Source organism: Panthera tigris, chromosome C2 (assembly GCF_018350195.1).
Source record: "Panthera tigris isolate Pti1 chromosome C2, P.tigris_Pti1_mat1.1, whole genome shotgun sequence".
Classification (NCBI taxonomy): domain Eukaryota; kingdom Metazoa; phylum Chordata; class Mammalia; order Carnivora; family Felidae; genus Panthera; species Panthera tigris.
In genome coordinates this window covers 119,100,651-119,113,630 of record NC_056668.1, presented here as the reverse complement: position 1 = coordinate 119,113,630, position 12,980 = coordinate 119,100,651, and the positions used below count along the sequence as shown (strand labels likewise).

General features: G+C 41.3%; 1 protein-coding gene across 21 annotated transcripts in view; it reads right to left on the bottom strand.

Annotated features, from left to right (window-relative positions):
* The window catches only part of SLC9A9 (solute carrier family 9 member A9), a 763,188-nt gene that overhangs the window by 366,880 nt on the left and 383,328 nt on the right, over positions 1-12,980 (bottom strand). For all 21 annotated transcript variants that reach the window (XR_006222104.1, XR_006222105.1, XR_006222099.1 and 18 more), the window contains 2 exons: positions 5,603-5,741; positions 1,083-1,188 (listed from right to left, as the gene is read on the bottom strand). Coding sequence is in view for 13 of the 21 variants with exons in the window: in XM_042998717.1 (XP_042854651.1) it covers positions 1,083-1,188; positions 5,603-5,741 (245 nt within the window). In the remaining 8 variants the exon portion in view is untranslated. The remainder of the gene's footprint in view (positions 1-1,082; positions 1,189-5,602; positions 5,742-12,980) is intronic.

Here is a 12,980-nt window from a genome sequence, read left to right as displayed (position 1 = left end):
AGCCTAACTGTGGAATCAAATCTCCTAGTTTTAAATCTCAGCTCCATCACTTACTGTTGGCTGAGTGGCCTGGGTGTAGGCCCTAACTTTGAGTCCTGTGAATGAGCAAGGATGTGCATGAAAGGCAGTTAGCTAGCACTTGGCTCATGGTACACCTTCAGTATATGTCAACTTTTATTATTTAGACTTAAACTACCACCTAATAAAATGCAAATAGCCAGAGAGGCATACCTTGTTACCAGTGAATACTTGGAGTGGGGTGAAGAATCTCACCACTTGAATGTCAATTAAGATGACAACAGTAGGGAACAGCAAGGGATCAAGGGCTGAAACCTGGGAGAAGCAGGGAACTAGGCCAAAGGAGAGAAACAGCTTTGACATTTTGCTCAGAGCCACAGCGATTCTTCTACACGGAAAGGCACCCAATCGTTGCAGCTATCCAAGTGCAAATCCTTGCTGTTGCAGAAAGGCAATCTAATTGCTGAATCCAGATCACAGGATCCATGGCCCTTGGGACATTAGGGGCTGCCCCTTTCTCTATTAACTGCTCTGCCTCAGAGGATTCTATATATAAACTTTCCATGGTAAGAGATATTAAATTGTAGAACCGCCACGTTAGCTCTTTGTTTTCTGTATGCAAAGATTCTCAACACTGGCGTGGGTGGAAATGTGCACGCCCTGGGCCGGCTGCCTCTACTGCCTACTTGCTGTTAGCAGCCAATGGAAAACCACCACCCTTTTCTATAAAGCACTTGTGCACCCCTTCACGTTGTGAGTAGACTTCCATTTGTAAAGTCGTCCATCACCTCTATAAATCAGTCATTTGTAGATTTTAACATACCCTCCTGACCAGTGACAGAGAAGAGGAAATAGCATTTTGGAGGCTTTCCGTTAAGTTTTTGCATACAAAATGGATGTTATTATCCTCCCCCCTCCCCCAGGGTACCGAGCAAAGGCTGATTCAGACACAAACCCATCTTGGAGAGAGTCCATCGCACCTCCTGCTGGGTCAGGCAGGCATACGCATGGGAGCACATACACATATCACACATCCAGTTTGCTGTGCAGAATGCAGCACTGACCTGTCAGGCCGGCAGCCTCAGCAGACAGGAAGGCGCTCCAAGACAGGAGGAAAAACAGGCCTGTTTCCAGCATAGGGAACTCACACAGCTTGGTAAATTTGGTCAAGTGACAAAGACACGTTAAGGGAAACAACAAACGCTTTGAAAGCAAAATCTCCTCCTTGGCTGAGGAAAACTAATCTCGTGATCAGTTTCGAAGAAGAGCACTGATTTTCAGACTTGACTGGGAGGCTGTAGGTCTCACTGGGACTGCTTTGAAGGCCAGCATGAGTTTCATGCCTCACTGGGGGCTGAACACTCCAGTAAAAATGCAAACCTGTGTTCCAATTTAAAAAAAGGTGTCTTACTAAGAAGATAAAATCACCTAACTGTGGGTACAAAACCTCCTGAATTTGGCCGTGGTCCTTGGGGTGTGCCTCTCGGGAGCCTGCAGCAGATGAGGCGAAACAAAGCCATGGAGAGTAAAGCAGGGTGAGGTGCTTCAAATACGTCAGCACCAAAGGAGGTCACTGCTCCCTGGAGAGCCATAAGCCGTGGACAGATCACCTTAAAGACTCCTCTCCTGGGGATGGAAATAGGATCAGAGCAACATTCACATTCAGTGATAGGGAAGATACCCATGCCATCTTAGTATAAGTAGGCTAGGGGAAAAGGTATATCATTTCTAGGTCAGGCAAGAAGCCCTTTGGCAGGCGATGGTTCATTCTGGCTGAGATGACACTTGGTCAATAAATAGCCTATAAATTACATATAGAGCAAAGGCATAGTGACCCAAATCATGCAGGGAAGGGATTATAGGAAGATGATTAGGAATAGGTGATCGATGGAAAAGGGTCACATCGCAACTATGCCTACAGTTAGGCAAAAAAAAAAAAAAAAGAGCCCTCACAAATAAGGATATGTTATGTGGCATTTTTATGCTTTAAGAAAAAAAAATCTGAAAAAATTCTACATTAAGAGATGTTTAGCAGTAGGGCAGGGAAGCGAAAAGCATGACCCCTGGGGCAGAAGATCAAGGTCTGAGTCTTGGCTTTGCTAGTTGCTGGCTGTGTGATTTCTGAGCAATATGTTAACCTCTCTGAGCCTCATTTCTATCCTATGTGAATTATCTGCACCAAGTGTGCAGAGTAAAATGAGATGAATATTTAAAATGTTTTTGCAAAGTTTTAGAAAGCACAAAATGCCAAGGATAAGCAAAATAACACCAGGCTGGGAGTGTAGCCTCTGGAAGCCAACTCCACTTCACTGTATCAGCTTCTTCGCCCTGCTCCATAGCCATTTTGTGTCTTGGTTTCCCTGACTGAAAATGGGGATAATCATGCAACCTACCTCCTAGGTGTATAAACCAGTCATTATGCGTTAAGAGTGCTTGGTATGCAACAAGGAATATATAAATTTTTCTATTAGTGTGATTTAAATTAATTCGTTCTGTAAAACATCTTTCCTGGAATCAGATTCAGTAAACATCTAGGAGCAATTCTTTATCTGGAAGAACCAGCAATCCTTCTTGTGACTTGGAGGGCAGGCTTTGTTTTTAACGGGGTTTGTTCTTCTGAATTCCCTCTTTTACGTTATCGTAGAGAAGGCTTAGGCCACTTTGAGTAACGGTATATCAAATGGACATAGGACATTCTTCTCTTTCAACCTTGTCCAGAAAGTAATTCAGTTCTGGGTCAAGACCCAAGCTTGCATAGAGCCCAGGGACCTATGCCCTGAGGAGCATTGCCTCATTATGGACAATGTATCAAGTTTATGATGATGGAGGGGATGGTTGCACACCTGTCTCCTCTGCAGCCTGAATTTGTGAGAGGCAAGGCCATTGATGCTGCGTGACAGATCCTCCCACTGAGACTGAGCCCCTGTCCCTTCCATCTCTCCACCATTTTTTCCAGATCTGATCCAATCTCATGGAAGACTTCCAAACTCCAGGAATTTTTTCCCTTCCCTTACCACCTTATTTACTTATGTGTCCACACATTGCCTTCATGCCAGGTGGAGAAGAGTTCCAATTTCAGCTCTTCCACCTAGGGCAGGCTCTGGAGCCAAAAGACATGGGTTTAAATCCTGGCCCTGAAATCTCCTAGCTTCAGACAAGTTGTTTAACCTTTATGTGTCAGTTTCTTTAGCTGTAAAATGGAGATAATAACTGTATCTCCTTCCCAGTGTTATTATAAAAGCTATATGAGAAAATCCATTAGCAAAATGCTAATGACAATGGCTGGCAAATGGTAAAGTTCTCAACAAATGTTACAATAATAATAATAATAATAATAATAATAATTGTGTCCACTATTATTGATATGTGACCCAGAGGAGCTACTTAACCTCCTTGAGCCTCAGTTTCCTCATGTGTAAAATGAGGATAATAACAGCCTATCTTACAGGGTTGATTCAAATGAAGATATATATATATATATATATATATATATATATATATATATATATATATATATATAAAGTCCTTGGCACATGCTAGACATTCATTAAATGTTGCTATCACCATTGCCATTACTTATTCAAAACAACATGTGGCCTCCATCATAATTCCACTTAATAATCAAGAGGCAATAGGGATTAGTGATAAAGAGTATGGTCTGTCTCTGGGTCTGTCTCTTGGTTTCAATCTTGGGTTTGAATTTTGTCTCCAATTCTTACAAGCAGCAGGACACTGGGTATTACCTTAACCTTTCTAAGCTTCAGTGTCCAATAAAATTAAAATATCTGCATGATATCATCATTGTCAGGGTAAAGGAGGTATAGTGTGTAAAACAAATAAAGGCTTTACATATCATAAGTACTGATATTAATCATTAGATTATTATCATTATTTTTATTAGGAATCAGCCCTACTTTTTCTGAGTTACTTTATTTCTTTGTCAATGGAATTGATACTCTCTAGGATTTCTGGGACAAAACTTGGGAGTGGCCTTTGAGTCTCTCCTCTTCCAATCATTAAGTCCTAGAGACTCTTTTAAACATTAGTCTCCTTCTTGATGATTCTAATCTTCTTTTTCTGATTTGTCCTGTGAACCTGTTTCTTATTTATTGTTTAAAAATGGGACTTTCAATACATCACTCTCCTGAGCAGAAACCTTCAGTGGCTAACTGTAGACTATAGAATGAAGCTCAGATTTCTCTGAATAACACTCCAAGATACTCCACAAGGTGATTCCAACCCATTTATGTATCATCTTCCACTGCTCACCAGCCTGAGCCCTGTGGTCCTCTCAGGCACGTCTGCATGTACCACATTAGCCCCATCCCCATACCTTAATGAATGCTGGTTTTCTCCTGAATCACTTATCACATAGCCTTGTTTATATCCTACCTATATTTCAGGCTCAGCCTACACTGCCATCTGCATGTAAATACTGCTTCTAAAATTATTTTTCAGAATTATAAGGTTGGCCAAGAGTCTTTTGGACTATTCAAGAAACAATGGACCCATCCACATCTGAATTTTTAGCATCCTAATAAGTTGGCTGTGGCTTTGCAACTCACCTTCTAAACAACTCTTATTGCAGCCCTTGTCCTTCCAAGTTCGTTACTAATTGAAGGCAGAGTCTGTATTTTATTCATCTTCTGACTCATGTTAGAAACCCTTAGTAGGACCTAACCTTTTAGCAGCTGCTCAGTGAAACTCTGCTCTGGGTCAGTCCCTGTAAAAAAGAACCTAACATTTTGCTTTCTTTGCTACAGACTTGACCCTTCTTGCACCCTTCTTCTTTCTCTTTTCCCCAACATCTTTGGTCTTTGATCCTTTGTCCTGCCTCTTTGGATGGCTTCTGCTAGGCCCTCATACTTGACATCAGCTTTCTGGCTTTCTTCCTCAACTCTAACTTACTTTTGTCCCATCCAACTGCTCTGACTGAACCTCTCACTAGACCAGCTTCAATCTCTGGCTCAAGTCCTCTAGGAACTCTACCCATTCTCCTACCTTACTACTGCATAAGAGGGAATGAGACATGACACAATTGCCCATATATGGCAAACATGTCATTTCTGCCTTCCTTGCAGGTCTTCTTCTGTAAAATAGCCAGAAATGCTTCTTTAAATATACAGTGATCTTTGCCTTGGCCAGCCCTGTGATCTACTGATTGACAGAAGTTTGAAAAGGAAGAAGAAGATACCCAGTTAATCACCCCTGGTCAATCCTGTCTTGTTCTTGACTTTGAATTTTCAGCTCTTTCTCTTGGCCCTAATATAGCCAATCCAGATCATGTCCAACTATTTTCCTAGGTGACAGTTTTTTAGGACTGTTGCTATCCTAGGGTCAGACAGTATCAGCGGTGCTAGAACAGGCCTTGGACAAGAAAAGAGCCTGGGCCTCTGTGCTGCTGGTACCAAACTGTGCCTCAAGGATGACTCAGAACTAAGATGGCCCCAGTGGAATTGTATCACACTTGAACCAGACTATCTAGCCATTCATAGCCTAGAGATTGTCCATCCTCAGAAACATTCCAGGGACACTGACAGCTCTTAACAGTCCCCAGCTTTGCACACACACACACAAAGGATATCAGTGCTGTGACAACAGCATACGCAGACCCCATTGCAAACGAGCCGGCGAAGATCCCCAGGAAATTCCCCACGGACTGGAAGAATGCTGCAGCATCAAATGCATTTGGATTCTCCTTGGGACTGTAAATGGATATAGAACTGAAAAGAAAAGAGGGTGAAGGTTAGTCAGTGACTTCCCTCTTATAGCCCAAATACCAGAAGTCAGAAGTTATCACCCACATTTCAGGAGGGCACCTTCTTCTGTGAGGTTAGGTGATGGCTGGAAGAGTTCAGAAGAAACAAATGAGAACAGGGAGAGGTGGAGAAAGTAGAAAGCTTTCCTTTTCCTTACAGCCCAATCCCATGGTATCAATATATTGTTGCCAGTCAGTAAACATTTTTATATTGGAAGGGTCATAAAGAATATTGTTTTTGAGCAAACTAGGCATTAAAACATGGTAGGTGTATAAGGAATCTGCTGAGGAGATAGATAACTGTGAATTATTTAGTGGCCATATGTCTTCAGTGCTGTTATATATTCACAAATGCTCCTGATAAAAAGTGCACTTTTATGGCCTGTGCACAAATGGGCAATACAAATCACAGCGTGCACAAAATATTCTGCTGTGATCTTGTCATAAACCACAAAGCATTCCTCCTCTCCAGTGTAACCCTTCAGAAACAGAGCCCAGACGATGCTTAGAGCATCACAGTATTAACCCCTGGGGAGAGACAAAACCCTCATTTTCCCACTGAAACAAATGGCAGCAGCTGCCCGAGGTCATCTTTTAGACCCCAATTCTGGTGGCTGCCGACAGATTTATTTCCATAGAGAAAAATCAATCCGCCAATAGGCAGTCTGCTCACTTAAATATTTTTGAGGATGCTGCATTTGCTATTTTTTTTTTTAACCAGGGCCTCAAATCCCAGAGTGTTAATATGAAGGACAAGGTGCATCCTATTTTAGGAAATATGAACTCTGTATTGTAGCATTAAAATGAACAGACGTGCTAGAACCAGTAGTTTTGGGGAGACAAATAAAGTAGTATTTCAGGATTTTTTTACAGTTTTTATTTTAATTATGAGGTCTTTAAAACTAATCAGGAAAATCAAGAGTTTTGCAATAGGTACTGTTAGGGATTTTGTAGCAGTATAGAAAGCAAAAAGTACACTAGACATGCTGACTTGAGATTAGATTGGATTTTACAGAGATGTAACTGACGCTTTATGGTTTGGATGATTAGAACATGTTAACTTTCTGATTTGACTTTTTGTATCTAGAGACTAGCTAAGTGGGGGTGGGGGGTGGGAGGTGTGTGGGGAGGGTGGAATGGATTCCATTTCTTCTACAGGAAGATGTGTGGCTTAAAAAAGGTAGTTTTAAATGTTCTTACTTTTTTCCCTGGATGTCTTTAAAGCATTAAAGTAGGCCAAACACTTCTACTTTGATCATGTAATTGGATAAGGAAGATGAATGTGGATCTCAAATGGAACCCTGAAATGTATGCAAGAAAAGGATTGCCTTTGATGTGTTTTCTTTTTGTAAAGTGTTGTGCTTTGCAGGAAAAAAAAAATGGAAAAGCAAACCCATACTAAGGTCCTTTGTATCTGACAGTCTAGAGAATGGGTGTAAAACCCCATGACCATTATGAAACTTGGTGGCCAATGCTGCAAAGCTTGATGTGTGAGTTGACATTCACCATATTTCTTCATTCCAACGAAGGAACAATAGTGATGAGAAAACATTCTATTTGCATTCTGCCCTTTCAACAAAGAGCTTTGCATAGTAATACAGTTGTGTAAATAATTCTGTTAATTCCTGGGGCTACCAATAGACCTGGTCCATAAACAGGTACCTCTTCACTCTCATCTCCAGCTCTGCACTCCTAAAAGTATTTGTCTGTCCTTATGCTTCCTAACCTTGGAGCACCATCATCACATCTTTTGGCCATATCCTCTACCATTATTTATGTAATGTTTTTCTTTAAATCAACTCATTTTTATTCACATGCAAGAGCATTTATTAAAGAATGTTTACGAAGTCATAGGTTTGATGTGCTAATTTTATCTCTTCTTACTATATATGAGATTATGTAACTATTACATTTGATAAAAAGTTCACCTTTGTGTCACCTAAAATCATCTGGGTAACCCCACTGTTCTCAGTCTGCATTTTGGGAGACATTATCTTCCTGGGCCCTGATGCTCCACCCAGTACAGGCAAATTTCATATAGTTCCTTGTGATGTTTGATTTAACTTAAAGGTAAAGGCTAACTCCCCTTGACTTATGAAGACTTGTATGTTGAATTTGCTGCCCCTAAAGCTCCACAGGATGTATACACTGGGTACCTACTAAATGCCAGGTGGTGCATTAGGTGCAGGGTGTCAGGGGACAGGCAGGAAAGGGCATAGAGAAGAGAAGCAGAATTTGAGTCAAAAAACATTTTATTGAAGATATACAAGGCATATATATGGAGGCGGAGAGGCTAAGATGTAGATGACCTTAGCTCTAGTCATGGTGCTAAGTGTGATTTTGTGAGAGATACACAACATTTAATGGTGCAGATGAGGCAAGAGTCACTATTTCAGATTAGAGGAGATGGCATTTGATCAAGGAAGCAAGTCAACAGACAGTGATGGGAAGAGGGCACTTGAGGCCAAAGAAAAAGTGTAAGCAAAGGCAGGAAGGCAGATGAGATGAGGGCATTTCAAAGCAGAACCGTATAGTTATGGCTGGAACACAGGGACCATGTATGTGGGCACCTACGGAGAGGGACAGATAGGTAGATGGTGTCACTCAGCTTTAAATTTCACGTTACAAATATACAAAAGCCCTCACGTTTATATAACATTTTGTCCCCCTTATGCCTTAATTACGACTTCATCTGATCCTATAGCATTCCTGCCAAGTAAACATGGCAGATATTGTTATCCCTCCTTTTCTTTCTTTTCTTCTTTTTTTTTATAAAGCAAAGAAACTAAGTCAGAGAAATTAAGACCATAGAGCTATTGTGTTCAAAATGTAGATTTTTTTGGTTTCTCCCTTAAAAAAGTGACTTTGGGAGGAAAACATGAACTCACATCAGTATAGTTGAATGAGTGCTGCACTGACTATAAATACAGTAGAAGTTCAAGTACTAGAACCTTTAATTTCATCCCTGTATGGAACATGGGCAGCCCTTTCCTATATGCAAGGACAGAGCAGAGTGCACTGCATGGGACAATAGTACCCTCTTCCCCATCTAATTAGATGGCAAGACTCGGGGCTTCTCATGGGAACCTGCTTTCAGGCTTGGCTCCTGGACCTAAGCTTTGCTGGGCCTGGCCTGGATCTTTTTCCTCTTTCTATGCCCAGGACACAGACTGGTGCCTGGCACATGGCAGGCCAAAAAAAGGCTAACATAATAAAGGTAGGATGATTGGAAAGTAGAAAGGAAAGAAAGAAGAAATACAGGAAAGAAGCAGGTTTACAGAAGCTAGTCTTGAAATGAATCATCATCTATGAGATTTGTTTTTATTAAGCAATGACTTTATATAGTTACATTGCGGGTACTTTTAGATTCATTAACCCAAACTGAAGATGACACTTAAGACTCTTAAGCCTCAAAGGTCTGACCCTTATTGGCTATATGGTTTGGGGCAAGTTATTTCATCATGCTCAGACTCAGTTTCAAAGTCTGTATAATGGAAATTTAATTATATTATCTCCCAGAAATGCATGAAGATATGAGGTACATTTAAATCCTGTATATTTATCTTGTTGATTGCAGGGCCATTCACTGGGTGCTGATTATGTTCATGAGAAATAAACACTCAATGAATGTTGACTATCATCATCACCATCATCATCATCATTCTGCCAAGAACTTCCACAAGCCTGACAATGACAGAGAAGAGAGTGCTGTAGCTGAACCTGGCCTCAGCTCCTACTGCAGGGAGATGGGGTGAGGCTCCCCTCCTGGCATGCTGGGCTTCCAGGTTGTTGCAAGGAACTAGGCACTTTTACATGGGAATAGACAGGTCTCTGGGGGGAAGAAATGGCAGTAGAAGTGAGGCTAAGAAACTGTCATGTTTGTTGCACAGCTTTTCATTCCATGGATCCAAAATGAAGGGAGCATCCTCAGCAGTCTGGGCAGGGATCTGTCTCAGGATAAGAACAGGCGAGGAAACTGAGCTTGAGTTGGGTCACCCCTAGGTAAGTGGCACTGCTGGTGGATTCCTAGTAGACATTCTGCAGGCCCTCTGGCTTCTGGTGAGGAGTGATGTAAAGAAAAGTCAGGGAGGATGCATCTCTCTTGACTGCCAGGATTTTAGGAGGCTCTAAATCCTGGTGAAGGAGGCATCTCTTTGGGCTCTGGTTTTCAGCTGCAACACTAAGCCTATGGATTGTAGAGCAACAGCTGCAGAAGGTGCATTCTGGAAACAAACAAGGGTTTGGGTAGCATATTCCAACTTCCACCCAAGAGAGGAAGAAATACCATGTTCCAGCAGTTTCAGCCCTTTGGACTTAAAAAGAAAACCATTTCCTCCCCCATACTGAGGGGGCTGCTTGGACAATTCGCCAATGCAAATATTGGAATGGAGAGAGGAGGAGAAGAGGAATTAGACTTTCTGTTAACCTGTGTGTGCTTGTTCTCTGGGGGCACTACTCTGAAGAGGCACTGTTTATAGCACAAGCTGGTGAAGATAGATCTACAATCCCCACATTTCTGGAAAGAATATTTAAGTTAGATGAAACCAATATCCTTGAAAATGATATGAGCAGAAACACATAGTGGTGTTTAAATATTCATCTCATAAATTGGAAATAAGTCCAGGTTATTGATTCATTCTGTTCAGGAATAGATTATTCAGCAAAAACTAGTTTGATGATAGTATATTGTATCCGTTCTCAGAAATAAATGTGTGCAGCATCTTTTATTCACAAATTTTTGAAATGGATGAGATATCCTAAATTCCTTTGATGAAAGCAACATGAATAAGGATCATGTTGCTCACTGTATCATTTAAGATTCACAGACAGGATCACAACTCCAACGACCCATTTTTTTTCCCCATCTTTATGATGTTTCTTCACAGAACTCACCTGGCAGCTTAGGTAGTGTTAAGAGCATAGAAACTGAATCTGGCATCTGGGTTCAAGTCTCAGCTCTACCACTTACTGCATGTGTGACCTTGAGCAAGTTACTTAAATTACATGCACCTCAGTTTCCTATAAAATGAGGATGATAATAGTAGTAACTATGATATAAATTGCTACAAGAATTCAATGAATTAATGTTTATAAGGCACTTGATATGGTACCTGGATCACAGGAAGAACTGGACAAGTATTTCTTAAGTAAATCTTACTTCTTCAAATAACCCATTCCTCCTCCTGCTCCTCCTCCTTCCTTTCTCTCTCTTTTTCTCTCTTTTGAACTGAGAATTTGCTTTACTTCTAAAAAAAAAAGTATCTCAAATTAGGTGTCCAATTAGCACTTCAACTGAAACAGAACTGAGGTGTCATCACACGTCTCTCTTACACTCTGACTCACTGGTCCCTGGTCTAGGATCTCTGGGTGTCAGGGATCATTTGATCTTAGAAATTGTTTTTTGTGGAATGGTGTATGATATATATGCTCAATAAATGCTAGTGATGAAGAAGAAGAAGGAGAGAGCAAAAGTAAGAAGAAAAGGAGAAAGAAGAGAAGAAGGTACTACAATTATGCTGGAAGTGAAAATGATAAAATGTAGGGAAAGTAATCTATAAATGGTACCACCATCACTATCACCAGTGCTATCCCCTCTGTGACTCTGGTCTCCTTACCATTCTGGATCCTATTGAATCCTCTCTCTCCTGGTTTTTACAGTCTTTCTTAAGATCACCTGGTTTCTAATACCGTCCACTTTGTTAATTTTCACTGCTACTGCTAAAATATTTTGCCTTACATTGGCTTGCTTAAACTACTCAACAATGCCAAGCTCCTGGGCAGTTATTCTTTCATTATGATACTGTCCTCTGACTAGCCCTCCCAGCTCCCACAGTCTACTCATGGTCCTGGGTGCCTGACGGGGAAAACCTACTTCTCCTAGCCCTAAGTCTAGTCTATTAACACGAGATCAATGTCACTCAAAGACCTTCAAAAGTAAAATATTAAAAAAACACATTGTATCCCTGCCAGAATTTTTATGAACATAATCATTAAAGGAAAAAATGAGAAAATCATTGCTATACCCAAAGATATACAAAGGACTTACCATTTTCTCTGAAAAATCTTTAATCCCTAACAAAAATATTTCTAACTGCTGACACTAGTTTATTATAGAGTTCCTGATTGGTTGGGATACATATATCTATGTGTGTGCACACAGACACACACACACACACACACACACACACACACACGAAGTGGTTTATTATTTTTTTTTCAATTATTTATTCCAACTGTACTATATCAAATCCTTCTTTGTGCGGGTATGTAGTTCCATTAATGATGCCTTAGCCAAATTCCACTATTCAGTTTGTTTTAGTTATTAAGACTTGGTACAGTCTAGCTTAAAACCTAAATTGTCAAAGCAGTATTCTTCTCCTCCCTACAGAATGTTCTATAGCAGCAAGCAAGATGACTTGGAAGCAAGGAGAGGCAGAAGAGGTGTTCCTCCAATTCTCTTCTAGGCACCAATGTTCCCTGCTGTTGGAGGCACAGAGGAGGGATGGGGAGCCAAACTTGTTCCTGCTTGATCCCTCTCTTAGAGGTCTCTGCTGACATGGTAGCAACTCCATTTTGCTGAGAATCCCCTCACAGGCACCACTTGATCTTCCATCTGTCCTGCCAGCTATGTACATTCCCAGCCCTTTTCTATGGCTTGGATCAGGGACCATTTGGACAGCTTGGTGCCTCTCACCTTTCGTTTGACCTCCAATCCCCTTTAGTGGGCCATGGACTGCTGTGCCAAGTGGGCTCACCTTGCCTACTCCCTAAACACCCCAAACCAGGGAGCCTTCAGGTCCTGCTGACATGGAATGTTCATGCTAACTCCTTTTAGAAATCTCTAGGTCAGTCCCCATGTTTTTGTGTACCCCCATTCCATGAAACCATATCCAAGAAACCCCTTTCTTTGTTCTATTTTGAGAGAGCCTTAGACCTTTTGCAGTTTTCTCCAATGGGGAATGAGCTGGCAAGGCCTCTTCTTGCAGGTAGCCTCAACCTATTGGATGATTCCTTCCAGTGGAGGCCCTTCCACTTGACTTAGGATGGAGGAAGCACCCCCATGGACAGAGCTAACAGCTTCACATCTCAGACACTGCAGTCTCTCCAAGGATGACCCCATCCTTCCCTAACCCTTCATACACCAATTTGAAGCAAAGGAGATGGTGGGGAGATTGAAGGAAATGAGACTGATTCTGTTGCCAAT